This window comes from Ctenopharyngodon idella, chromosome 18 (assembly GCF_019924925.1).
Source record: "Ctenopharyngodon idella isolate HZGC_01 chromosome 18, HZGC01, whole genome shotgun sequence".
NCBI lineage: Eukaryota > Metazoa > Chordata > Actinopteri > Cypriniformes > Xenocyprididae > Ctenopharyngodon > Ctenopharyngodon idella.
In genome coordinates, this window is record NC_067237.1 from 14,323,408 (window position 1) to 14,350,187 (window position 26,780).

The 26,780-nt window shown below is 41.8% G+C and overlaps 4 protein-coding genes and 1 long non-coding RNA gene across 7 annotated transcripts; 1 reads left to right on the forward strand and 4 right to left on the reverse strand.

The window, feature by feature from the left end:
• Positions 1-1,379: 1,379 nt before the first annotated feature.
• Positions 1,380-2,588, reverse strand: LOC127500221 (uncharacterized). The gene is made up of 3 exons (XR_007926285.1): positions 2,232-2,588; positions 1,579-1,677; positions 1,380-1,481 (listed from the first exon to the last, which is right to left on the reverse strand). It is a non-coding gene; the product is annotated as an uncharacterized LOC127500221 (long non-coding RNA).
• Positions 2,589-5,727: 3,139 nt separating this feature from the next.
• Positions 5,728-8,474, reverse strand: bloc1s6 (biogenesis of lysosomal organelles complex-1, subunit 6, pallidin). Its single transcript, XM_051870407.1, has 6 exons — positions 8,249-8,474; positions 8,063-8,123; positions 7,723-7,846; positions 7,376-7,463; positions 7,217-7,303; positions 5,728-6,135 (listed from the first exon to the last, which is right to left on the reverse strand). Exons 2-6 carry the CDS (start codon positions 8,103-8,105, stop codon positions 6,007-6,009), a joined length of 471 nt encoding a protein of 156 aa, XP_051726367.1. The 5' UTR covers positions 8,106-8,123; positions 8,249-8,474; the 3' UTR covers positions 5,728-6,006.
• A 271-nt stretch (positions 8,475-8,745) lies between these two features.
• On the forward strand, positions 8,746-14,995 carry slc30a4 (solute carrier family 30 member 4). Its single transcript, XM_051870405.1, has 8 exons — positions 8,746-8,916; positions 9,271-9,732; positions 9,807-9,953; positions 11,249-11,402; positions 11,991-12,195; positions 12,348-12,453; positions 13,427-13,561; positions 13,659-14,995. The coding sequence occupies exons 2-8, from the start codon at positions 9,357-9,359 to the stop codon at positions 13,811-13,813; spliced, it is 1,278 nt and encodes a 425-aa protein (XP_051726365.1). The 5' UTR covers positions 8,746-8,916; positions 9,271-9,356; the 3' UTR covers positions 13,814-14,995.
• Positions 14,996-17,782: 2,787 nt separating this feature from the next.
• Positions 17,783-19,006, reverse strand: c18h15orf48 (chromosome 18 C15orf48 homolog). Of its 2 annotated transcripts, XM_051870708.1 has the most exons (5): positions 18,859-19,006; positions 18,672-18,738; positions 18,502-18,590; positions 18,257-18,317; positions 17,783-17,935 (listed from the first exon to the last, which is right to left on the reverse strand). In XM_051870708.1, the coding sequence occupies exons 2-5, from the start codon at positions 18,711-18,713 to the stop codon at positions 17,867-17,869; spliced, it is 261 nt and encodes an 86-aa protein (XP_051726668.1). In that variant the 5' UTR covers positions 18,714-18,738; positions 18,859-19,006; the 3' UTR covers positions 17,783-17,866. The 2 variants fall into 2 exon arrangements, with proteins under 2 accessions (XP_051726668.1, XP_051726669.1); XM_051870709.1 differs by having other exon boundaries at positions 18,672-18,870.
• Positions 19,007-20,567: 1,561 nt separating this feature from the next.
• On the reverse strand, positions 20,568-26,728 carry spata5l1 (spermatogenesis associated 5-like 1). Of its 2 annotated transcripts, none has more exons than XM_051870707.1 (9): positions 26,572-26,728; positions 24,955-26,028; positions 23,822-24,004; positions 23,588-23,746; positions 23,305-23,514; positions 22,981-23,214; positions 21,957-22,091; positions 21,186-21,311; positions 20,568-21,098 (listed from the first exon to the last, which is right to left on the reverse strand). In XM_051870707.1, the coding sequence occupies exons 2-9, from the start codon at positions 26,017-26,019 to the stop codon at positions 20,958-20,960; spliced, it is 2,253 nt and encodes a 750-aa protein (XP_051726667.1). In that variant the 5' UTR covers positions 26,020-26,028; positions 26,572-26,728; the 3' UTR covers positions 20,568-20,957. The 2 variants fall into 2 exon arrangements, with proteins under 2 accessions (XP_051726667.1, XP_051726666.1); XM_051870706.1 differs by having other exon boundaries at positions 26,451-26,595.
• Between the last annotated feature and the right edge of the window lie 52 nt (positions 26,729-26,780).

Here is a 26,780-nt window from a genome sequence, read left to right on the forward strand (position 1 = left end):
TTCTTCATCATGTGTTGAAGTCTTCATGTTTAACTCTACATCTATTGATTTATCATTTCAATCCCATCGAGCTTCTGTCTGTCGGCTGTTCTGTCTGTGAAGTGTGTGTGTGTGTGTGTGTGTGTGTGTGTGTGTCTGACTGACACTGATGTTTTCAGATGAAAGTGTCCCAGGTCTTTCTGAGTAACTGAATGTTCCTCTGAAGGAGTGGAAGGTTTTGTTCGGCTTCAGCAGAGAAAACATCAGATTTCTTGAGTCATGATCAGCGGTCGGGAAGCTTCAGTGCGGAGCTGCTAAAAATGTCCAGGAAATTCCCTGGAAGAAACAGTGAGCTCATACTGGACAATGACCATCTGAACATCATTCCTCTCATTACACAATTCTACATAATATTTATATAAATTGAATCAACATCGGATGTTTTACACGATAAACGTAATTAATGTAATTAGTGCAGTATCTATTTTTTGTTGTTGTTTTGTTGTTACTTCCTGAGGCTCTGATTATGTTTTTCCTGCCGTTCGATCTCGGACAGTCTCGCGCGTCTCCGCGTGTCTGACCCGCGCTGCGGTGGTGCGAACAGAAGTATGGATACTTGAATAAAAAGTGTCTTTACTTCAAAAATAGAGATTCTAATTTTAAAAAATGAAATAAAATTAATTTAGTTTTTACCATAGAAACTAAAGCATTAAATATATTTAAACTTGAATTAAATCAACTTAAATATAAATATTAAACTTGTATAATATGAATTAATGTCTTTACACAGTTGCTGATTTTCCTTATTTGCCGTGAGTTTCGTCACAGATGAAGGCGACACTGAGCTTTATATTCGGCACCTGTGTGTCATGTTTCCCATCCGCCCGTCAGAGGTCACGCGTGTCGAGGGGCCGCGTGTGTGTGTGAGTGTGTCAGATAAGCACTTGTGTGTCAGTGAGCTCCGTCTGTCACACACACACACACACTCAAAACCAGTCAATAATGATATAATTCAAATGTACAGAGAATCTGGAGAAAACACGAGGAACAGAATAGATTTAATAGTGGTAAATAACTATTGATCTCATATGCACTTGAATAACATTTAAATAACATGTTAAACATGAAAGTATTATGCGATTTCTCTTTATATAGAACCTATTTGTCATAAAGGGTTCTTTAAAATTGAGTCGAGAACCCTAGAGTTCTGTGCAGAACCCTCTGAACCTTTATTCTAAGTGTGTATATCCTACTCAGAATTATAGGTTCTAGTTTGTTGAGCACTAATATTTATAAAATAAATTGCCTTGCCTTACTAATCCGGCCTGTTCAACGATGACCTTTTTTAAATAATTAAGGATGAAGAAAAAAGAAAACTAATAACCATTAATATAAACTTTCCTGGTGTTTTCGAGCAGAATGAAGCCGCGCCGCTGTCTGTCTGGAGTAACACGTCTCCTCCTCCAGTTCTGGCTCAGGTTCAGGTTCAGCAGCTCACGCTCCTGCGGTTCACTCACACAAACACTCAGAGTAAACAAGACAATAAATCCTTGTGTTAGACACGTTCACTGTGAGACGAGACGAAACAACCTCACAAACCTGATCAACAGCATCACAATCACATCTGCGCAGAACAATATCTGTCTCTCCATCCGTCTGTCCATCTCTCTCGTACTCTTAATAACATGGTTTGGTTTTCTGGTTTAATCAAATGTTCCTTTAATGTTTCTGCTGTTGCCACTTCAAAAGCTGCATTTCTACATTTACTTTCCAGTGAAACCGCTGCATTTTTCAGCACATGTGCATTAGTTTAATTTTGACTGTCATATATCATGATAAATTGCAAAAGTCACAGTCCATATGTACAAACATACAGAAAAACACCTCAGAGGTGCTGGACAGTTCGCTTAATATTTTAAAGGGGGTAAAAATTTGCATGTATTAATCAATTTTTGTATTGCCAATGTGTGAACAGCTTGTAATGAAACTTTAAAAATGAGACTTTCCAAGATTTATGTTAAGAAATCGGGACGTTTTTGCCGGGAAAAACAAGAGGATGTGACGTTACGGGCCTGAGAGCTTCTTTTCCGTTGAATGACACGTGAAACGAATGATAAACAGCGATTCTGTCCTGTTAATGTCAACGTGTCATGCAAAGAAAGGGGATTAATTCAAACTATAGTCTCACATAGCCAGATCTACAGTCTCAAATATACTTTAATTAAACTATCATAACAGTGTAATTTAAATACCTCATCTGTCGACATGATGTCGATGAATCGCAGACCTGCTGCCTCATCACTGTGATCAATTGCGTTTTACCGCTGTCATTTTTGTTGTTTATTTTGTTATAGACCCTTTTCACATTTCCTTGTTTCTCAGAAGCGGAAGTCGTCATAGTTGGGTAAAATTTTAAGGCCGTTAAAGAGAGAATTTTTACCATCACTTCCATAGCCACTGTTAGAAACACCCTCACAGCAGCCTTAACTAGTTTTTTTTTTTTTTTTGTAATTTGATGCAACGGTAATATAATACTAAGTATAATGTTATAAATCTACACACATTTATAATAAATAAAAGAAAAAGAAAATATAGAAAAACTTTGCAGGATTTACGATGTTGATGACCGTTGAAACGCGTCATCACAGTCTGTGAAAAGGGCGCGCGCAGCACACATTTACATATTCATCTAACCGTCGCTCTCAGCAGCGTGAACGGCGTCGTTCGTTAACAGTATATCGCTGCAAAAGTATTTGCAACTTCTTTTCACTTCTAAGCAAAGAACTTCGTCGTGAGTATATCAGAGCCTTGAATCACGTTCAGCCTCTCGTACGTTACATGTGCACGAGCTCTGCGAGCACGAGCTGGAAGTTCCTGGCTGCAGTTCACTTAACGGCCACCGGTGTCGCTAATAATAAGGGTTTCTGCCATGGTACTGCTTTGTAGAGGTTAGAGGTCATTACACACACACAGTTATTATAGTTTAGTTAGTTTTGGATATTATTGTTAACTAAAACTAATAATAAAACCATAAATAAACTTTCGTTTCATTACTTTAAATATAAAAAGCCCTTAAACTTATTTTATTTCAGCTATTTGCAAGGCAACAGTTCTCATTTTCATTAAGTTTAACTTGATGTACTAAAATAACTAAAGATAAAACTGAAATAAAAATAAATAAAAACTATATAAAACATTAAAAAAACTTACAATGAAAGCAGAAAATATAAAAAAAAAAATGTAATTTGAAATATTAATAAAAACTATAGCAGTCTCTCACTGACACGCACACTGTATGTTCGCTGTGTTTTGTTTTGAAGGCTTTCAGGCAGCAGATGTTTCTTCGGTCGAGCAGAAACAAGTTTACGTCTATATTTGGATCTGGTGTCTAATACACAAACTTCTGCCGTTCCACCCAATTCCATCCAATTACCCCCCGCCTGTGACGTTATATAACGGCCTTTAACAGCCTCCGACCGCAGACGCGCGTCCTTCACGATGAGCTAACGTGAGCGTGACCTGCTGACCGCACCGCGCCACTTCCTGTTATGAGAGCCAGCTGAGCATGAGTGGACGGAGGAGACAGACAGGCTGTTTATTCAGTCTCACCTCCACATGTGCTCAGCGTCTGTGGTTCCGGATCTATGGGTTTGTTTTTCTCCTTCAGGCCCAAACAGCTAAATCCAGACACAAATTGAAACGCCCGCGCGGAAAGGAGGGGCGCGACACCCTCAAAACCGCTCGGAAACCAGCGCTGTCTGTCTGTCTCTCACTGAGAGCTACTGTCTCACACTCTCTAGTGCTAGGAACGTTCTAACAAGGTTCTCTCAACGTTATATACAAACGTTCTTCCAGTAATGTTAATAGAACGTTCGTTCAAAGTTATCTGGACTTTAATAATGTTCTCAAAACATTAGCACAAAAACTAAGTAAAATTTTATTTCTGAAATAATTTACTTATTTTAAATGTTACTACTTGTTTCAGAACTTGTTTGGAGAATTATAAAATGGAATGTCCCCTTAATGTTCACATAACCTTTAAAACTGGATGTTTTTGTTTCAGGGAACATTCAGAAATAATGTTTTCATGACCTAATTGGGAACATCAGAATATATTTTTTGTGTTTTTACTGCGGCTCCAGCGCACTGACGCCCGTCTATAACAAAACACAGTATTACCATGGTACCTTTTGGACATGTTTTGTTAATGCTTTCCATAGTGTCATTACACTGAGACACAGAAACAAACACTGATGACACACAGTTTCAATCCCATGATGCTCTGCTGCCACCTAGAGTTCAGCACACAAACTGATGCATTTCGGACATGATTTTACTTCATAAAACCAGTAACACTCAATAAAATCTTTAATAAATATATGATGTAAATCAAGTTTATGAATATTCAAATATGAAAAATATTCATGTTTTATCGGTAACACTTTGCATTAGTGAACATGAACTAACAATAAGCAAAGTATTTTGGTTACACTTTATTTTAAGGTGTCCTTCGTTACACATGCTTACTGTATAGGGTTAGGAATAAGGTTTTATTTAGGCTTAGTTACATGTAATTATGCATAATTTACTGTAAGTACATGTAATATATGTAACAAGGACACTTTAAATTAAAGTGCTACCGGTATTTATATTTTTTTACAGCATTTAATAATCTTTGTTAATGTTAGTTGATAAAAATACAGTTAAGGTTTGTTCATGTTAATACATAGATACAATTTTTTGATTTTAGTGTGTATTATTAATTGCTGCAATTAGCATTAAGATTATTAAATTCTGTTAGTTTGTGTTAACTAATGTTAATAATTTAATAATGTTACCATTTACCACATTTGTGTTTACATTAAAAGAGCATCATAAGGTAATAAATTATGTTAAAGGGGTGGTTGATTATGATTTGACTCTTTTTAACTTTAGTTAGTGTGTAATGTTGCTGTTTGATCATAAACAACATCTGCAAAGTTATGACGCTCAAAGTTCAATGCAAAAGGGAGATATTTTCTTTTACAGAATTCTCTGTTTAAGGACTACAACAAATGGCTGGTAGGGACTAAAACGAGCTTCTTCCCGGGTTGGTGACATCACTAAACCTAAAATTTACATAAACCCCGCCCCTGAGAACACACAACAAAGGGGGCGGGGCCACGTTGAGCTGCTTTAGAGAAGAGGAAGAGTTGTTGTAGTAGAGTGTTGTTGACATGCCGTCATTTTACGCCGGACTGCTTCACAAACGAGGGTCAATTCAACACAAAAGATTAACATGACGGCACATGCTAGTCGATGAGTTGAATCAACTCCACAGCAACTACATAAATTTATCCACTAACCATTCAGAAACGTCTAGAAGTTGTAACTTCTTCCTGAGTCTCTCCATCAGTGTCGACTCCGGTTTGAACAATGTAAGGCTGAACACCGTTACTGACAATCCTCATTTTGGCTGCGTGAGATTCTCCAGCTTTGTTGTTGTTGAGCGACTGAAGTATGAGCTGTTAAAGCTCCGCCCTCTTCTGGAAAGGGGGCGGGAGCAGCAGCTCATTTGCATTTAAAGGGACACACACAAAAACAGTGCAAATAGGGGCAAATTTGACAAGCTATAATAAATGATCTGTGGGGGATTTTGAGCTGAAACTTCACAGACACATTCTGGAGACACCAGAGACTTATATTACATCTTGTGAAAGGGGCATTATAGGTCCACTTTAATGAAAGTCATTAAGAGCACACCAACACTTTCATTACAGTTTTTTTTATTATTTTTCTGAACAGAAACACACAGGGATATGATGATGATGATGAAGAGTCACCCGAGCTTCAAGAGTCAAACATGAGATACAAACATCTTGATCACATTTAGTCCTGAAAATCATCAGAGAATTCACGTTTGAGAGTCGCCGCAGCAGATCTGTGTTTCTCTGATCAATGCTGCTTTATTTCAACTGGACAGGGGCGGAGTCCGCGGGCAGTGGGCGGGGCTGTGCTCTGAGCATGCTCAGTGTGTGTGGCGTTGGTTTAGGCGTCGCCGGTGCGTTTGGCGGGTTTGGCGATGAGGCGTTTCTCTCGCTCCAGCTCTCTCTCTCTCTGCTGCTCGCGCTCCAGATCTTCCTTCTGCTTGTGCTGCTGCAGCTTCAGCGCTCGCTTCTGCACACACATTCACACATCAGCCTCTTTCAGCTCTTTCAGTGTGAAACGTCAAAGCTTACTAACCCAGAGTAAACTGTGGAAGCTTCTTTCTGCCACAGAATAAAAATAAAAAAGAATTATCTTGCAATTCTGACTTTTTTCTTGTAATCGCAAGTTTATATTTCGCAATTCTGACTTTTTTCTTGTAATCGCAAGTTTATATCTTGCAATTCTGACTTTTTTCTTGTAATCGCAAGTTTATATCTTGCAATTCTGACTTTTTTCTTGTAATCGCAAGTTTATATCTTGCAATTCTGACTTTTTTCTTGTAATCGCAAGTTTATATCTTGCAATTCTGACTTTTTTCTTGTAATCGCAAGTTTATATCTTGCAATTCTGACTTTTTTCTTGTAATCGCAAGTTTATATCTTGCAATTCTGACTTTTTTCTTGTAATCGCAAGTTTATATCTTGCAATTCTGACTTTTTTCTTGTAATCGCAAGTTTATATCTTGCAATTCTGACTTTTTTCTTGTAATCGCAAGTTTATATCTTGCAATTCTGACTTTTTTCTTGTAATCGCAAGTTTATATCTTGCAATTCTGACTTTTTTCTTGTAATCGCAAGTTTATATTTCGCAATTCTGACTTTTTTCTTGTAATCGCAAGTTTATATTCGCAATTCTGACTTTTTTCTTGTAATCGCAAGTTTATATTTCGCAATTCTGACTTTTTTCTTGTAATCGCAAGTTTATATTTCGCAATTCTGACTTTTTTCTTGTAATCGCAAGTTTATATTTCGCAATTCTGACTTTTTTCTTGTAATCGCAAGTTTATATCTTGCAATTCTGACTTTTTTCTTGTAATCGCAAGTTTATATTTCGCAATTCTGACTTTTTTCTTGTAATCGCAAGTTTATATCTTGCAATTCTGACTTTTTTCTTGCAATCGCAAGTTTATATCTCACAATTTTTAGAAAAAAGTCTGAATTATGAGGTAAAAAGTGGCAATTACCTTTTTTTATTCCCTGGCAGAAACAAGCTTCCATAAAAATAAGAAAAGCAGTAAAGCATGAAGCTACAAAAGTGTCCACGTTCAAACCTTTAGTCTGGTCGTCTTGTCGTGCAGAACGATCATTTCTTTGCGAATATTCACCAGTTTGCTGTGATAAACTTTGGCCTCTGTGAACTGAAACACATCAGCTGTCAGTCTGACGACGGCAGGACGTTTTTACGAGAAAATTTCGCGATTAAAACTCACCAGTGCGTTCAGATCAATCATGGCGTTGCACTCGCGGAATTTCGTGACTTCTTGCTCCAGCGTATCCAGCAAAATAACTTGATTTTGTCTAGAAGAAAGTAAAAGTAAAGCATTACTATAGTACAGTAATTTGAATCCAAATTTCTTTTTTTTTTTGCAGTCAAACATTGGAACTCATTTACTGAATTCAGTGCTCTTGTGACATAAACCAGATCATTTGTGTTAGAAATTACAGTTGCTATGGCTTCCTGTCACACTGGAAATGGAAGGTCAAGTGGAGCACGTTGCATTGTGGGATACAGTATCTCATGCATTATATTCCATTCATACAGATAGTATGATCATACGTCAGTTCCTGCAGGGTTTGTTTGGAGGCGTTCAGCTCCGGCAGATAGTGAGACATGAATCCGTCCGTCAGTCGCTGGACGGTCTGTTCATCCACACACATGACATCCTCCATCACATGACACACTGCAAACACACGTGAACATTAACTTTATACATGCACTTTCATTCATATGCAAATATCACAAGCTTCAGTCAACATATCCATAAAGTTTATGAATGTGAAATTTGGTCAAAAAAATAGATGTAAATTAAGTTGATGAAGCACTTTTCATTCCATAACTCGGTGAAGCAAAAGAGTAAATGATCCCATGAAGGTGTGAGAGTCTTCAGTGTGTTCACCTGAGTCCTGCTCGCCTTCCTCCTCCGGTCTGTCCATCATCATCACACTCACCAGCAGCCTCTGAAACACACACACACACACACACACACACACAGAGAAAGAGAGAGAGACAGTCAGATTCCTCATAAACCACAGTAATCGTGTGTACGTCACTGATGATCACATCTGCACTAGTGAACACGAACCCTCTCGAGCGCATCATTCCTGTTGTATTCCCGCGCGATGAATGTGATTCTTCTTCTTCTTCTTTATCTTTTGGATTTAATGGCGGTTAGCAAAACCAGAATGTGATAGTGAAAATGTTTCCAGGAGCAGCTCACAAACATCATGTGACCGCTGCTCATGTGATCACAGAGACTGTAAAAACACGACATGCTGCCACTCTGAGAGCACTTCCGCCTTTAATCACATGCCGCTGAGCGACGCCTCCGATTGGCTGAACGACTCATATAGTATATATAATATAATATAATGTAACATAATTTAATATAATATCAGAAAGAGCTTTATTGTCAAGTGAGCTTGGACACACTAGGAATTTTTCTTGACAAATGAATCTTCCATTAACAATACACACATACAACAGTGAAATGTGCTAAAGGGGTGATAATAATATAATATAATATAATATAAATAATCACATGTTAATTTTGTACATGGATGTGAAGTTTGAATGCGCGCGCGCTGCAGTAGCGCTGGAACGAGCTCAGAGTGGACGCGCTAACATCAAACACACACTCTCTCTCTCTCACACACACACACACACACACAGAGACACAGACACCGAGAGTCAGAGATTTGACCGAACTCACACCGCAATGTACGGAACCAGCAAACGGCAGAGTTTAGGAAGGTTTGTTCTCTTTTAATCACATGTTTTGTTTGAGTTTTCAGTGTGAGTAATAATTTTCGCTGACAGTCTGTCCAGATAAACATGAACGAGACTTGAGTTCATCTGAATGTGACCAAACACTGATAAATGCTGAAACTCTCTGATCTTTATAGCTGATTCGACTTCATTTCACTTCTAACTGGCGAATTTTGCCACATTGACTGAAGTGAATCAACACTGAACCGAATTGAGTTCAGTAGTGACACTGTTGTCTTTTTACAGTTGCTTTATTTCAGTGTGTCTCATATTTGATGACGTTTCCTGTTTATTACTGTGAATCTGAAGGTAAAGCTGATTTCTCTTGTTGTGTTGCAGGTAACTGGAGTGACGACCCATGAGACAGAGCGCAGCGGTCAGTTATTCCCTCACCGAAGCTGTTCTGTCACTAGAGATTCCCACAGATGTCCGGCTCCGGATTGATGGGTCGTGTGAGGTCGGCGTTCCGTCGGCCGACGGACAGCTGGCACCTGAGCGACACGGCGGCCTTCGACTTCTCCGACGACCTGGAGGACGACGAGATGCCCAAGTTCAGCCAGCTGAAGGTGGTGGTGTCCGGAGAGGCGGACGAGTTCCCCGCCGCTGCCAACGGGACGACGGTCAGTACGCTGGTGGTGGACGACGACGACTCCCTGCTGGGCTCCTCGTCGAGTCTGGTGACGGCGGACGCGTGCGACGGCTGCCGCAGGAACAGAGAGAGCGACAAACGTAGGAAGGTGATGAGGAAGTTGGGCTTCGCCGCGGCGCTCTACTTCCTGTTCATGATCGGCGAGCTGATAGGTGAGCGTCGGTGAGCCACAGAGGTCGTGCGGCCCGTCTGTGGTTCGCTTCTGTCAGTGGGTTTTGTGTTTCAGGTGGGTACGTGGCCAACAGTCTGGCCATCATGACGGACGCGCTGCACATGCTGACGGATCTGATCGGGATCATCGTGTCGCTGCTGGCGCTCTGGCTCTCGGCAAAACCACCGACCTACAGATTCACCTTCGGCCTCCATCGGCTCGGTTCGTCCTCGTCTCAGTACATTGGGCTCATTTGGGCTTTTCACACTTGAGCTAGTTAACCCTGGGTCGATTCACATTTCTCACACTTTACCCAGGGTTAACAATTCTCTTCTTTACTCTAATCAAAACCGACACCATTTGACATTTTCCCCCTCAAACAATGAAACTGTTTATACTTTATGTGGGCGGGGCAACCTGTCACTCACATGAGATCAACCAATAGCAAACCACAACCATCCAATCAATTCCCCATGGACAAAACCAAGCCCCGCCCTACATTTGTTCTTGTTTGGGAAGCAGTTTTACTCGGATATACGGCACAATAGAGAAGAAAAGACGACGCCAACTTTAAAGGATTAGTTCACTTTGGAATTAAAATTTCCTGATAATTTACTCTCCTCCATGTCATCCAAGATGTTCATGTCTTTCTTTCTTCAGTCGAAAAGAAATGAAGGAAAACATTCCAGGATTTTTCTCCATATAGTGGACTTCACTGGGGTTCAACGGGTTGAAGGTCCAAATGTCAGTTTCAGTGCAGCTTCAAAGAGCTCTACATGATCCCAGACGAGGAATAAGAGTCTTATCTAGAGAAACCATCAGACATTTTCTAAAAAAATATACTTTTTAACCACAAATGCTCGTCTTGCACTGCTCTGTGATGCTCCACGCATGACGTAATCATGTTGGAAAGGTCACGCGTGATGTAGGCGGAAGTACCGCGGAAAACTCCTTATTTTCTCCTCCAACTTCAAAATCGTCCGACATCGTTGTTTTACCTTTTTTTGTAAAGGCCGTTTGACTTAGTCTTTGACGTCCACTTTGTAAACACTGGATCGGTACTTCCTCCTACGTCACACGTGGAGCATCTCAGAGCAGTGCAAGACGAGCATTTGTGTTTAAAAAGTATATAATTTTTTATTTTTTTTAGAAAATGTCCGATGGTTTCTCTAGAAAAGACTCTTATTCCTCGTCTGGGATCATGTAGAGCTCTTTGAAGCTGCACTGAAACTGACATTTGGACCTTCAACCCGTTGAACCCCAGTGAAGTCCACTATATGGAGAAAAATCCTGGAATGTTTTCCTCAAAAACCTTCATTTCTTTTCCACTGAAGAAAGAAAGACATGAACATCTTGGATGACATGGAGGAGAGTAAATTATCAGGAGATTTTAATTCTCAAGTGAACTAATTCTTTAAGAGCAGTGTGAAAAGCCCTGGTGTGTGTCTCTTGCATCTTGCAGGTGTGAAACGTGTCTCACTGTGTGTGTGTGTGTGTGTGTGTGTGTGTGTGTGCAGAGGTGTTGTCAGCAGGTATTAGTGTGTTGCTGATCTATATTCTGACGGGTGTGCTGGTGAACGAAGCCGCACAGAGAACGATTCATCAGGACTTCACCATCGACGGAGATGTAATGCTGATCACGGCTGCGGTGGGCGTCGCCGTCAACCTGCTGTGAGTGAAAACTACATACACACACACACACACACACACACACACACACACACACACGCTTGCATGTTTACGGCTGGATGAGAGTCACAAGAGAACAACCTGTGCCGAGCTTCCTCTTCTCTACAGTTAGATGTTCCTGCGGCCAAAAACCTTTTGAATTTTAATGTTGACACATGAAGTCTGAGAGCATCAGATGAGCTGCACTACAAGATGAATGTACAGCAAACTAGATGAAGACAGAAAAATCAGCTACACAGAATGAAAGTATGAGGTTTATTTGTGCCATAAAGAGTCGAGTGCTTTTGTGCTGGACGTTTGTCCATCTCTACAGTCGTCGCCTACTTGTTAAGATAAATTAGTGTGTGTCGATGTGAAGCTTCTTTGTCTTCACTGTCGTCTTGTTCAGTCTCACGGAAACACTCTGTGCTCAAAGTCACCTGCTCATCTGATGCTTTACTATCAGTTTAATTCATGTGACTTTATGGCTTTGGCTCGTAAACAGTTTTTGTTCAGGTTCAACGTCCACACATAATGATTGGCTTGATTCGTTCCTCATTTGTCGCTCAATGAATGTGTGTGTTTGTGCAGGATGGGCTTCCTCCTCAATCAGTCCGGGCATCTTCATTCACATGGCCACGGCCACGGCCACTCTCACGGGTCACAGGGGCGGGGTCAAGGTCAGGGTCAGCGGGGTCACGGCAGTCTGGCGGTGCGAGCGGCCTTCATCCACGCTCTGGGCGATCTGGTCCAGAGCATCGGTGTGCTCATCGCCGCGTACATCGTCAGGTTTAAGGTACGACCGCTGATGATTTGAGACATTTTGACAGGAATTTGAGCTTAAAATATGTAAATGAGTTACTGTAAATACTGAAATTACTTTATGATGATAATAACACGGCCCTGCAGCTGATGACATATATATGTGTGTGTGTGTGTGTGTGTTAGCCGGAGTATAAGCTGGCGGATCCCATCTGTACGTACCTGTTCTCCGTGCTGGTGCTGTTCAGCACATTCCAGATCATCAGAGACACCGGCATCATTCTGCTGGAGGGTGAGACACCTGACTGTCTGTCTGTACACACCGATCAGCATAACATTATGACACTGACAGCTGAAGTGAATAACACTGATCATCTCTTCATCACGGCACCTGTTAGTGGGTGGATATATTAGGCAGCAAGTGAACAAGTTGATGTGTTAGAAGCAGGAAAAATGGGCAAGCGTAAGGATTTGAGCGAGTTTGACAAGGACCAAATTGTGATGGTTAGACGACTGGGTCAGAACATCTCCAAAACTGCAGCTCTTGTGGGGTGTTCCCGGGCTGCAGTGGTCAGTATCTATCAAAAGTGCTCCAAGGAAGGAACAGTGGTGAACCGGCGACAGGGTCATGGGCGGACGAGGTGGGGAGCGAAGGCTGGCCCGTGTGGTCCGATCCAACAGACGAGCTACTGTAGCTCAAACTGCTCAAGAAGTTAATGCTGGTTCTGATAGAAAGGTGTCAGAATACACAGTGCATCAGTTTGTTGCGTATGGAGCTGCAGACCAGTCAGGGTGCCCATGCTGACCCCTGTCCACCGCCGAAAGAGCCAACAGTGGACACGTGAGCATCAGAACTGGACCACGGAGCAATGGAAGAAGGTGGCCTGGTCTGATGAGTCACGTTTTCTTTCACATCACGTGGATGGCCGGGTGCGTGTGCGTCTCTTACCTGGGGAACACATGGCACCAGATGCCAATGGAGCATCTGTGGGATGTGCTGAATAAACAAGTCTGATCCATGGAGGCTGCACCTCACAACTTACAGGACTTAAAGGATCTGCTGCTAACATCTTGGTGCAGATACCACAGCACACCTTCAGGAGTCTAGAGGAGTCCATGCCTCGACGGGTCAGGACTGTTTTGGCAGCAACACAATATTAGGAAGGTGGTCATAATGTTATGCCTGATCGGTGTATCTGTCAGTGTAATGACACTCATGTTGAGTCTGTCACGTGTCGTACATTGACGTGTGTTTGCATGTGCAGGTGTGCCGCGTCATGTGGACGTGTCTGGTATCCGAGCGGACCTGCTGAAGCTGCAGCACGTGGAGTGTGTGGAGGAGCTGAAGCTCTGGGCTCTGACGGCCGACAAAACCGCAGCCATCGTTCACCTGCAGCTCGGTGAGTCCGTGATCAGAAACAAACGGTTTCAAACGCAGCTCAGATTTATGCAGCTGTTGGACTAATGATTTTTGCATTTGCCTCCTTGTGTGTTTAGTGCCAGGGATTGTGGGTAACTGGGAGGAAGTGCAGGCGAACGCACGACGCCTGCTGATGACGTCACACGGTGTGACGCACTGTACGGTGCAGCTGCAGACGCAGAGACAGGGGGCGCCACAGTCCTGCACACACTGCCTCACATCCAGTGCCTGAACGCTCATCCGCCTCTCTCTCTCATGTTCCCACTACACACACACACACACACACACACACACGAGGAGAGAGAGAGACGAGTAAACTGACGTGTCGACCCAGCAGGGTTTTAATGATTGCCTAGAAGCTTTTTCTATTATGAATATTGACCTCATTTTGATAAACCTTTAATACAGACGCGCACACAGGAGAAAGATTGTTTTAGGACTCTGTCTGTCACTGAGGAACGTCGACAGATCGAGGGACGCTTTTGCGTTTGTGCGTCCGTGTGTTCCGGAGTGAATCTCATGAGAGCGGCTCGCATTAAACCACAAAATTAGACAAAACAAGCAGTTTTCCATGAGCTGTATTTTTTTTGTTGATCTTGACATTATTTTAATCACGGTTAAGCTTGTTTTCCACTTAAATTCTCATGGTCGCCTTGCAAAAAAATAAATAAAAAATCTAATTTTTATTAAAATCAGCATAAATTAAAGGCAGTGCAACACATACATATATAAAATAATATATTTAATTTTTCACATTTAATTTGGTGGTGTGCTAAAAATGCAAGAAAAATAGATTTTTCGTTTAGATTATTTGGGGTGATATATGACCTGAACAGCTTTCATGAGATTCACACTCTGACAGCACTGAAATAATCCCAACGCTCCGCACGCGCTCAGTGTGTGTCCGCATCTCGTCTGGCACGCGTTCATTAAATATTCAATATGTTTCATCAACAACACACAATCATAGTTTGACGGGACAGACAGTCGTTCCTCATCATCACTGTAACACACAGTCACTGTAGTTTTGTGCATTTCAGACATTTATAATCATTTCTGCAGATGTTTGTGTGCCAACATGATCAAAACTGAACAACACAATCTTCCTTTTATGTTTTTATTTGATTTCTTTATGCCTCAAGATGCAGATATAATTATTATTTAACTATCAGTGCCTCTCATCAGTATTTGGCCACTATGCCTTTTTATTATTTTTACAGTTTTGTTTAATTTTTTTTTCTTTTATAATATAGTGCTGTTTTGTTTTTTGGAACAGAATGTCAGGCTTTGGATGGTTTGCATCTGTGTTCTCTGTATGTTTGCAGTATTTGTGTCTGAGAGCATCAGGATGATGGATTTACACTGACGCTGAAGCGCTTCATAACTTGAAATAAATACATTTTAAATGCCCGTATTCTGTCTTCATCTGTCTTTGAATCACGGGTTTTGGAGGTAAAAACATCTTCTGTTTTTCTCTGCTGGCTGCAGACGAACAAACGCTGAAGGTCTTTAAGGAGTGTGTCTGTAATGATGTTTTCAGCAGAAGTTGTATTGTGATTTGATGACATCACAGTGAGATGTGCTGCGGTCTCTTAGGAACAGACGTGTGAAAGCTGCTGTTGCTTGGTGATGATCTTCATGGACGGAGACTTACAAAGAGTTTAAGTGTGAGTTCAGTTTCACTGAAGGAGACGGACGGGATTTTAAGTGTTCTGATGATTTTAGTTACTGAACAAATCACTAATTTCCATGGAAACTTGTTTCCGTCATGGAATAAAAAAGATAATTGCGATTTTTTTTTTTTTTTTTTTTTTTTTTATCTCACAATTTTGACTTTCTCATTAAAAGTCACAATTCCCTTTTTTTAAAGTGCCCTACTATGATATTTTAAAGGCTTTTAAAGGATTATTTCACTTCAGAATGAAAATTTACTGATAATTTACTCTCCTCCATGTCATCCAAGATATTCATGTCTTTCTTTTTTCAGTGGAAAAGAAATGAAGGTTTTTGAGGAAAACATTCCAGGATTTTTCTCCATATAGTGGACTTCACTGGGGTTCAACGGGTTGAAGGTCCAAATGTCAGTTTCAGTGCAGCTTCAAAGAGCTCTACATGATCCCAGACGAGGAATAAGAGTCTTATCTAGAGAAACCATTGAAATTCATACTCTTTTTAACCACAAATGCTCGTCTTGCACTGCTCTGTGATGCTCCACGCATTACGTAATCATGTTGGAAAGGTCACGTGTGACGTAGGTGGAAGTACCGATCCAAAGTGAACGTACAAAGACTAAGTCAAACGCCCTTTACAAAAAAAGGTAAAACAACGATGTCGGACAATTTTGAAGTTGGAGGAGAAAATGAGATTTTCGCCCTACCGCGGTACTTCCGCCTAAGTCACGCGTGACCTTTCCAACATAATTACGTAATGCGTGGAGCATCACAGAGCAGTGCAAGACGAGCATTTGTGGTTAAAAAGTATATAAATGTTTATTTTTTTAGAAAATGTCCGATGGTTTCTCTAGATAAGACTCTTATTCCTCGTCTGGGATCATGTAGAGCTCTTTGAAGCTGCACTGAAACTGACATTTGGACCTTCAACCCGTTGAACCCCAGTGAAGTCCACTATATGGAGAAAAATCCTGGAATGTTTTCCTCAAAAACCTTCATTTCTTTTCCACTGAAGAAAGGAAGACATGAACATCTTGGATGACATGGAGGAGAGTAAATTATCAGGAAATTTTCATTCTGAAGTGAACTAATCCTTTAATGTTGTTTTAGAGTCTCCTACAACAGGTTCACATTCATCCAAGATCAAAAACACTTTAATTTTCTCATAATATCCACTGCAGCATCAGCTCTTTTCTCTCAGTGTCTGAAACGCTTCGATCAAGGATTCAGTCTCTCTAAACCCCGCCTTTCTGAGAGCTGCTCTGCTCTGATTGGTCAGACGGCCCAGTCTGCTCTGATTGGTCAGACACCAAACGCTCATTATCATATCTGAATCTCAGCTCTTGATTCACAGTGATACGAACAGTAACGATGCCGTCGGTTTTACCGTATCAATCTCATCAAAGTGGATTTGCTTTGGCAGCAGAAAACAGCGTCTTCTCGACATGAACAACACGAACCAAACTCTTCCAGTCTCAGATACAACTACAGTGATTGAGGGCGGGGCAAAGAGACGCTGTTCAGCCAATGAAGACCAGAGGCTGGCATTATGCAAATTAGTTACAAACCTACGAGCAGGAAGTGAGACTGAATTACTGACGACTCGTTTCAGTTCAGAATCACTTTATTTTTGGAGACAAAAACTCCATTTATCTGAACTTTGATCTTTAAAACTTTGCAGAACTTTTACAGCTTTAATACACACTACATGGAGAGAGTCACTTTAATTGTTTATATCTCACAATTATTAGGGAAAAAAAGTGAGATATAAACGCGTAATTGTGAGATAAAACATCACAATGATGTTTTTTATTTTTTATTCCGTGTCGGAAATAAGCTTTAATAAATATCACATTTAACTGAGGCTCTAAAAGCGACTGAAGGGTGATGAAGATACAGCACACCAAACACTTTCCCTCATTCGGTCATCAAGATGGTTCATTTATAGACATGTGACGCATCAGTGTTCAGTGTTCAGCTCAGAGCTCATTGTCAAACACTTCCTGGTCACATGACGGGCGACATCAGCACAGAACACAGAGTCACGTACACACACACACACACACACACACCAGCCCGAACTAGAAGTCATTTTTGTGCAACCAGAAATAAACAAGCTTAGGCATGTGGCTGGAGAATGTGGGCTGATGGGAATGTTCATGATGATGCAACAAGTTTCTGTATAATAACATGAGCTGCATTCATCACACACACACACACACACACACACACACACACACACACACACACACACACACACACACACACACACACTCTCTGAATGAAATCAGGATCTTCAGGTCAGAGATGAACGTTTGTTATTCCATCATGAAGACGGAAGCAGGAAGTGCAGTAGTTTCCTCCTCAGATTTTATGTAACCGTCGACAGGTTTGATTTATTCTCTTGTTGTTCTGCCTGAAGGAAACTGTGTTTGGCTGTGAGACGAACCATATAAAACAGGAATCCATCAAATTAAACTTCAATCCTTCTTGTCTGCCACAACAAATAAAAGACAGACACATCAGCAGAATCTTGTCGTTAATTTATTCAAGTTTTGAGTGATTTGTACAGTGCAGGTTTACAGTGTGTAGCATCAGAGAACAGAAGTGAATCATCATTTGGTCAGTTTCTTCACCAGCTCCAGCTCCTCCACCGGCTTCCACTGCTGGTTAATCGTTATCAGCTGAAAGGAAACAGAAGGAATCGGTTAATGTTTCTCTCGAGTTTATTACTTTTCAACAGGTTCATCCTCCATGTATCTACTTCCTTCATCTGACATTATTGTTGTTGCTTTAAAAGAAAAGCATTTATATTATCAGCTCACGCATTCACTGGGAATCGAACACGACCTTCTCTTCTGTTTGAGCTCCAGCTCTTAAATTAAACATTAACCAGCATTAAATTACTGATTTTACTATCACAACAGCAGCCTAAAGTGGTTAACATTAACATAACCCGTCAGTCCTGATCTATGAAACACATTATAATGAATAAAGTCGTTTACCTTCTGTGGTTTTGATGGATCGAGCATCTCCCAAGGCTCCGGATTGCTTGTCTTGTTTAAACTATGAAAGTCAACATGTTGAAATAATATTATTTCACATCAGACTCAACTGTAACTAGTTAAACATTAAGTAGCTGAGTTCAGCACTTAATATAGACTAATAATAGTGTTTATTATTAACCATACTGATGAATTAATTAAAGATTGTTATTATATAACCCCATAATAAAGATAAAGTTCCTCACATGACATCCGGTTTGGTCAGTAAGAAGTAAATCGAGGCTGTCGCTGCTCCAAGTGCTGCACAACCGACAAACCCAATCAAAGGAATTAACTAGAAAAATTCAAGAAAAAATAAGTGAAACAGGTGGAGTGATGTAATAATCCAGAGGAGATGAGATGAAGTCTTCCTCACCTCCTTCCTTTTCTTGAGCATTTGAACAAACCCTCCGAACATCTTTCACCTGCTACAGTGAGGCTTCCTACAGAAAACAATATTGAAAATGATTATTTTCCATTCAGAGTGTCTCAGTCACAGATGAACAGATAAATCAGTGATGATGATGATGATGAAATCAGACTGATGGAGGGAGTGAACCGACCTGCTGAAGTTGTGTTGTAGATGCAGCATCACTCTGACTGTGTTGTTTATATACCACAATAGAGACGAGTTTGATGGCACGTACACACACACATAGACACACACACACACACACACCCCTCTCACGCGCTTCACCTTCATACTGAAACTATGATGACCGCAGCTGTGCTGCCAGCGCCCTCTGCTGGACTCAATGTCAATCTGCCTCACAAAACACATGAAAAGTAGAAATTATGACTTAAAAAGTCATTTATGACATCAAAGGTCGAAATTATGACGTACCAAGTCATTATGACATTAAACAAAAAATAAATTAAAATCATAATTATTAGATTGAAATGTCATAATTTCGATTTTCTTGCCCCGATTTCACAGGATTAGGCTTTAGTTTAATTAATTAGATTTTTATAATCGTGCCTTGGCGTGCATCTTAAGACAAAACACTGGCACTGACATATCTTAATATGCCCAAGTTGCGTTCAGTTAAAGGCAGGTAGGTGATTTGCTTCAAAAACATTTTTTTGTTCAACTGGTTGAAAGTCTCTTCACATCCCGATAGCAAGCACTACATTAAGTGTTCTACATATTGTCCGTGGAAGGCGCAGGACCATAAAACGTTCGTCCAATCGTATCCCTCGTTCCGAGAGCTACAATAGGATGTTCTACCTGCCTGTCATCGTATGTATTTACATACCCTCGCGCACCGTGTTCGCGCATACATCACACGTCATCAGCGCGTTTCACACTATGCAGAGTTAAGACAGACCAGAGCACAGCAAACAAAACTGCAGCCGCTCTTTACAGTTCCTCCTGAACCAAAACATCAAGCTTATGCTGCTTTCGCGCCATAACTACCGAAAAAAAAAACCCCGTGACGTTATACTCGGAGCGGTTCGTGACTCGAATTTAAGCATTTCAATGGCAACATCAACTCCGAAATGAATCTGCAGCAGTCAGGTGTACAGGTCAGTGCTCGTAAAGTTGTTTATGTTCATTATTATTGTAATGTTATGTGCTTTGAGACATTTTGTTTGCTCTCTACGCGACAAGCTCGTGAGTTTAGAAGGAGGCGTGGCTTTGGAGGCGCTCTGAAGGGGGGGTGGGATCTTATGCTTTCAAAGCTAGCTTGCTATCGCTAGCCTCTCCGAAAATGACCTACCCTCTTTAAAACAGATCAAACAATCATTTAGTCCATGGCTTAAGCTTTGTCTGTGAAACCGGGGGAATATGTCATAATTAAGATTTACCAAAGCGTAAATGGGCTCCATACTATACTCTAGCAAGTACACGAATATCTCAGCAAACACACGACGTTTCAACGTGGAACGTTTCTAACAACGTTCACTGGCATTTTGAAGGATGTCACTTACGTTCTTCTTCTGCTGTCACGTCACATCTCAAAAAGGCGCGAAGCTTTTTTAAATTTCAAATGTTGACGGTTGGTCGTCTGAGGAGAATCTGTGGCGGTTTATCGAGCTGTGTGAGTTTTCATTTCAATGAGATGATAAATAATGGAAAACATTAATTTTGGATTTTATTTAGGTATTTCAAGGGTCTCTTTACAAACCGAGTGAATACACGTGCTATTGGTTGTTTTTAATTTGTGCATATAGTTCGTTGTAGTAATTTAATCAGCTACATTAACTTGCGGTCTAGCCCAAAATGAATTCTTTTATTATCAGAAATTAAAAATTAGTCTTCTATAGGACATGTGTTTTAACAGTATTTCATTTAATATTTTTTATCAGTATTTTACAAGGTATAAAGTTATGCATTATAATAAACAAAAGCCATTTGTAGTGAAATTTCAATATCATTATTTACAAGACTGTTTTTACAATACTGTGATTAAATTTCCAATTAGGGTTAGTTAATGGCACTTTACACAACATATTGTTTCACAGTAGCTTTTACTGAGAATAGAGCTTTACAAATCCCAAAATCAAGAAATGCTATTTTTGGACCAGGTAGGAGATTTTTTCTCATGATATATTTAATGCTAACACAACTGATATTTTGTACTCCACTCTTTACTTCAAAATGAAGATTGAAAACAGGACATTTGTACACAAATTACAAACATTTTTATTGTATACATTTTTAATAGAGACATGAGTGAAAGTGTTGCTTATGTTGTTCAGGACTCAGTGATGGACTCAAAGCCTGAAGCGCCTTCAGAAAATACTTCTGCCTCACGCAGGAAACGTCGGGTCCTTCCTCACGCAAGGCCAAAAGAGCCGCCTGAGAGAGACACAGAAGAGTCCTGATTATCCTGCTACAGGACAGAAAGGAAATGAATGAAGTCCTTACGGTGAGTCTGAGCTTTACCTCTTTGCACAGGTTTTCTAGATCAGCTCCAGAGAAGCGCTCTGTTTGAGCAGCCAGATCCTGCAAACATACGTCCTGATGCAGCGGGACGCCTTTAGTGCAGATCTGCAGCACGGCCAGACGACCCTGTTCACGAGACATCAGAGAACATATGAGTCACCATGAAATCAAAATTGACACCACCATCCAACCATCCAATCAATTCCCCACAGACAAAATCAAGCCCCGCCCTACATTTGTTCTTGTTTGAGAAGCAGTTTCACTCGGATATATGGCTCAATAGGGAAGGAAAGACGAGCGCAACATCTGAAATCAAAACTAAGCTTATTTGTTTTATTAATGCATGTTTCTGGTCTTAATGGGAACAGTACATTTTTTTCTTGTTCGATAGCGTTTAACTTGGAAATATGTCACAATACGATAGTAAAGTCAGTCGCAACTTTGTCTTTTCTTCTCTATTGTGCCGTATATCCGAGTGAAACGCTTCTAGAACAAGAACAAATGTAGGGGCTTGATTTTGTCTGTGGGGAATTTATTGCCCCGCCCTCATCAGAGAAGAGAAGAGATGCTGCAAGAGGGAGAAGATATTCTGATTCAAGATGATGAGACACGTGAATTTAAAACAATAACTGATAAATCATTTAGAATAAACACTGAAATATTGTATTAAAAAAAAAGGTCAATTTTGATTTCAAGGTGACTTTAAACCAGTGAAATGGGCGTGGCTTATGTTTGAAGGAAGGGGGAGTGGGTGGACTGTCTGCAGCTCACCTCAAGGTCTGGCGGAGGAACGTATATAATCTGGTCGAGTCGGCCGGGTCTGAGCAGAGCGCTGTCCAGAACATCTGCTCTGTTAGTGGCAGCCACAATCAAAACATCCTTATTACACACTTCCTGGAGTTCCATCTGAATCACATGCACACACAGTGTTAACATCACTTATACAGCTATGAAAATTATCCATCCAAACACAGTCTTTTTCTTTGAAGTTTAAATCAGCACAAACTGAAGTCAGTACAACACACAGCAAAATATAATTTTTTTGTTTTTCATTTAAATTATTAGTTCACTTCAGAATTCAAATTTCCTGATAATTTACTCTCCTCCATGTCATCCAAGATGTTCATGTCCTTCTTTCTTTAGTGGAAAAGAAATGAAGGTTTTTGAGGAAAACATTCCAGGATTTTTCTCCATATAGTGGACTTCACTGGGGTTCAACGGGTTGAAGGTCCAAATGTCAGTTTCAGTGCAGCTTCAAAGAGCTCTACATGATCCCAGACGAGGAATAAGAGTCTTTTCTAGAGAAACCATGTTGGAAGTACCGATCCAGTGTCTACAAAGAGAACAAACGCCCTTTACAAAAAAAGGTACTTCCGCCTACGTCACGCGTGACCTTTCCAACATGATTACATAATGCGTGGAGCATCACAGAGCAGTGCAAGACGAGCATTTGTGGTTAAAAAGTATATATTTTTTTAGAAAATGTCCGATGGTTTCTCTAGATAAGACTCTTATTCCTCGTCTGGGATCATGTAGAGCTCTTTGAAGCTGCACTGAAACTGACATTTGGACCTTCAACCCGTTGAACCCCAGTGAAGTCCACTATATGGAGAAAAATCCTGGAATGTTTTCCTCAAAACCTTCATTTCTTTTCCACTGAAGAAAGAAAGACATGAACATCTTGGATGACATGGAGGAGAGTAAATTATCAGGAAATTTGAATTCTGATGTGAACTAATCCTTTAAGTTTGGGATGAAATATGAGGCAGTTTCTCAGTGAAAGAGCATCTCTGACCTGATGTATTCTGGCTTCCTCCTGCTCTCCTTCCTCTAACTGAGCGATCTTTCTGCTGTTGCTCCGCCTCTCCAAGGTCCGAAATCCCACCCCGTCCAGCTCGGTCAGCAGAACAGACAGAACCTGCGACTGCACGCTGTGAGAGGAAGCGCTGTCCGCTCGAGAGCCCACCATACTGTCGATCTCGTCCAGGAACACGATGGAGGGCGCACACGCACGCGCTTCAGCAAACAACTGACGGCGAGACAGAGAGAAACATCCATCATATCAGTCCAAAAGACGACAAGTTTGAACCTGCTGGGATGCATCTGCGAGATGTTAGACCTGTGCGAGTGTTTTCTCGGAGTCTCCCACATAAGGAGAGAACAGCTCGGCTCCACTGAGGGAGAGGAAGGTGCAGTGTGATGAAGAGGCTGCTGCTTTCACCAGTGTCGTCTTTGCGCAGCCGGGCGGCCCGTACAGCAACACTCCTCTGGGCCGAGAAACGCCCAACCGCACGAATGCTTCTGGAAACCTCATGGGCCACTCGATACTCTGAACACACATCAGACAGTAAGAAAACTTGCCTGAGCTATCCCTTTATTGGTAACATGGTGAACTCTTTTACCTGTTTGAGTTTGAGCTTCACGTCCTCCAGCCCACCGATCTGCTCCCAGCTGATGGGTTTGAAGTCAGTCGCTCCGATACTGCTCCTCAAACACGACGGCTGCACGTGCCGCAGCGCTCGCAGGAAGTGCTGCATCGACACCGCCTCGCTCGCTCCCGCCTGAACGACGACAGCTCATCACAACTCTCAACAGGAGAGACTTTTATTGTTAAAACTTAAGATCAGTGATTCTACCTGCGAGTGTCGCATGGTCTGCAGCGCCGCCTCTCTACTGAGCGCGCTCAGATCTGCCCCAACGTAGCCACAGGTCATTTCAGCAACAGCATTCAGATCGACATCAGGGGAGAGCGGCATCTCTCGGCACACGGTCTTCAAAATACTGCGCCTCTGCAGCAGCGAGGGAACGCCGATGATCACCTGCCGGTCATGTGAGAACGATAAAATGCTTGTATAATGTACAGCACAATGGCTTATAGGTACATATCCACCTCATCCAGCACTCATTATGCTTTTTGCCTTAAAGGCCCTGTTTACAGCTGGTGTTAAGATGCGTTTTGGTCGATCGGATCACAAAAACAAGAGGGAGACACATTCCCGTTTACACCTGGTGTTTTAATCCGTCTCTTTTGTCCACTTGCGACCACTTCTGTCCTGATTTCTTCAAGGGGAGGGTCTATGGGCGGGTACATTTTCAGATCTTTTAATCTAATGGACAAAATAAACTCATGCAATATATATATGAACGGCCGGAGACAACGGAAAAACATACGAAGAGAATCAGCTTTCGTTTCTGCTCTGACAGTCGTGAAACCACAGCGAATGCTGTGAGTGTGTTAGAAATCAGGAATGATGAGAGAACATTGTGCTTGGTACGTTTTTCGTCTTCAAACCAAACTTGGGTTATCAGCCGACAAAGTTTGAATCCCGTCTGGCTAGCGCGCTTCCCATAATGTTTACGCATTAGTTCAGTAGACGGTCTTTAGCGCTGTTCGAACACATTCGACCAAATGAGCGTTTACACCTTGAAATCAATCTGGTCGAATGCGTTTTCGACGACCTTTGGAAGTGGCCAAAAGTGGACAAGCTCAAAGTGTTTTACACCCAGTTTACACCTGTATTTAGAATCGTCCACTTGTGATCCGATCGGCCAAAACGCATCTAAATACCAGGTGGAAACAAGGCCATAAAGTATCCCATTACGGTGGGATAAACAGCTGCAAACGATTCAGTGCCAATCAAACTGAATCACAAACCATTTTAGATCTTTTTGCAAACCTGTTTGATTCGTTCGCAATTGATTCGTTCGAACATGATTGCCGACATATTATCAGGGAAAATTACTCTCAGGCACTTGGTCCCTGAATTACCTCTCTGTCGAACCTCCCGGGTCTCCTGAGCGCTGGGTCGAGAGCGTCTGGTTGGTTTGTGGCTCCGATGATGACGAAACCCTCATGACTGCCGATGGCGTCCATTAACGTCAGCAGCTGTGCGACGAGGCGGTTCTCTGGTGCGCTGCTGCTCCCCGTCCGCCTCGGGCACAGGGAGTCGATCTCATCGATGAGCAGAACGCACGGACCCTCCTCCGCTTCCGCCCGGGCCTGATCGAACATCCGCCGCAGGTTCTCCTCGCTCTCTCCGGGTCGAGAACCCGTGACTTCCGGTCCGTTTACAGTCACTAGCGTGGCTCCGACGTCCTTTGCAGCGCAGCGCACCAGAAGGGTCTTCCCGACGCCGGGCGGCCCGATCAGCAGTAGCCCTCGTGGGCACGACAGGCCCAGCTGCCGCAGAGTCCCCGGGTAACGCAAGGGAAAGGTGATCATTTCTTTCAGCGAGGTGTAAACGTCCTCCACGCCGCCCAGAGCCGACGCCGAGACCTGGAGCAGCTGCCTCTCCAGGTGTTTAACCGTCTGTATCATGCTGACGTCCACACGGGTTCTAGCTGTAACCAGACCAGCTTTCTGTGAGCCCGAGTTCACCTTCTCAACCAACACAAACCTGATTTCCGCTTTCGCACAAGACAGATCCACTAAATGCCCCTCGTGGACATAAAGACCTTGGAGCAGCTCCTGAACGCTCTGCTCGGGAACCTTCCTCTTGTGTTCTGTACTTTGCACAAACACTTTCACAGTCACACAGGTGAGTTTGAGGCATTTCAGTGGTTTGATTTGCGGCGGGTTGACCGTGAGTCCGGTGAGCGTTTGTGTACTGAGATCTGGTGTGGCACACTGGGTGCTGATTTGCAGATATCCGTCCGCAAGGTCCTGCCGTGGCCATGCAGTGCAGAGACATGTCCCCTGCAGAACCCGGATCAGAACCGGAGAGCCCAGCCTCAGTCTTAACCTGGACATCAGAGTCGGGCCCATCCGACAGCGCTGCGTGTCTGAGTCCACGGCATCTCGCGGAAGAACTTTCAGACCCTTCATGTTCGTCATCTCAAAAACCTGCAGGTAAACAACAGCTCAGCTTCAATGAAAGCCAAAGTACTGACGCCTTCATCAACAGCTGCCAAAGGTGAGAGAAGACACATGAGGAGACCAGAGGAACCAAGTGCAGAAACCAGTTTATTGGTTAAATATTAACCCACGGTTATTACACACATTAACAGTTAATGTTTTGTTTCATTTACATAAAGTATGCAACTTCACATGGCTCAAAATAATGTTGTATAAATCATTAGCATAAACTATTCCCTCTGCATAAAATAATAATGGACAAAATAACAATTATTAAAATAGTCTTAACACATGCTATATTTTATTGTTATTTTTGTATTGTGTCAAAAAGCAGAATGAAAACTAATAATTTCTACATATCAGTTACTGGACACACATTAATTTAACAAGTACTGATCATAAAAATATACCTGTCTATGTCCAAAAGAAAGTGGCATATGTCAGCAGCACACACACATTCAGACTGAAATAAACCACAGAAACAAAATATCCACATTCATATCAAACACGTTGTTGTTGTTGTTTTCTTACCCAGACTCGAACTCATGGGTGAATATTACAATCAAATCAGCATTACAGAGTTCCCTCAACATGCTGTAATGAGCACAAACGTCACATGTCCTCTCTGTCTTCTTCTCTGCTGCGTCACACAGTGAAAGGACACGCAGCGACACCTGCTGGACTGGATACAGTGTAAAAATATGTGACAAAACCTTGACATTTATTCTGATAATGGTTAT

Coding starts and splice junctions, on each gene's coding strand:
- slc30a4 (XM_051870405.1), top strand. CDS start 9,357: ATGTCCGGCTCCGGATTGATGGGTCGTGTGAGGTCGGCGTTCCGTCGG. Junction 9,733..9,806: donor CATGATCGGCGAGCTGATAG/GTGAGCGTCGGT, acceptor TTTGTGTTTCAG/GTGGGTACGTGGCCAACAGT. Junction 12,196..12,347: donor CGTACATCGTCAGGTTTAAG/GTACGACCGCTG, acceptor TGTGTGTGTTAG/CCGGAGTATAAGCTGGCGGA.
- spata5l1 (XM_051870706.1), bottom strand. CDS start 26,477: ATGCCACTTTCTTTTGGACATAGACAG. Junction 26,029..26,450: donor TTTCTTTTGGACATAGACAG/GTATATTTTTAT, acceptor GTTTACCTGCAG/GTTTTTGAGATGACGAACAT. Junction 23,215..23,304: donor CCGAGAAAACACTCGCACAG/GTCTAACATCTC, acceptor TCTCGCCGTCAG/TTGTTTGCTGAAGCGCGTGC.
- c18h15orf48 (XM_051870708.1), bottom strand. CDS start 18,713: ATGTTCGGAGGGTTTGTTCAAATGCTCAAGAAAAGGAAGGAG. Junction 18,318..18,501: donor CTGACCAAACCGGATGTCAT/GTGAGGAACTTT, acceptor TGACTTTCATAG/TTTAAACAAGACAAGCAATC. Junction 17,936..18,256: donor ATCCATCAAAACCACAGAAG/GTAAACGACTTT, acceptor GTTTCCTTTCAG/CTGATAACGATTAACCAGCA.
- bloc1s6 (XM_051870407.1), bottom strand. CDS start 8,105: ATGATGATGGACAGACCGGAGGAGGAAGGCGAGCAGGACTCAG. Junction 7,464..7,722: donor CAAACCCTGCAGGAACTGAC/GTATGATCATAC, acceptor ACTTTCTTCTAG/ACAAAATCAAGTTATTTTGC. Junction 6,136..7,216: donor ACAAGACGACCAGACTAAAG/GTTTGAACGTGG, acceptor ATGTGTGTGCAG/AAGCGAGCGCTGAAGCTGCA.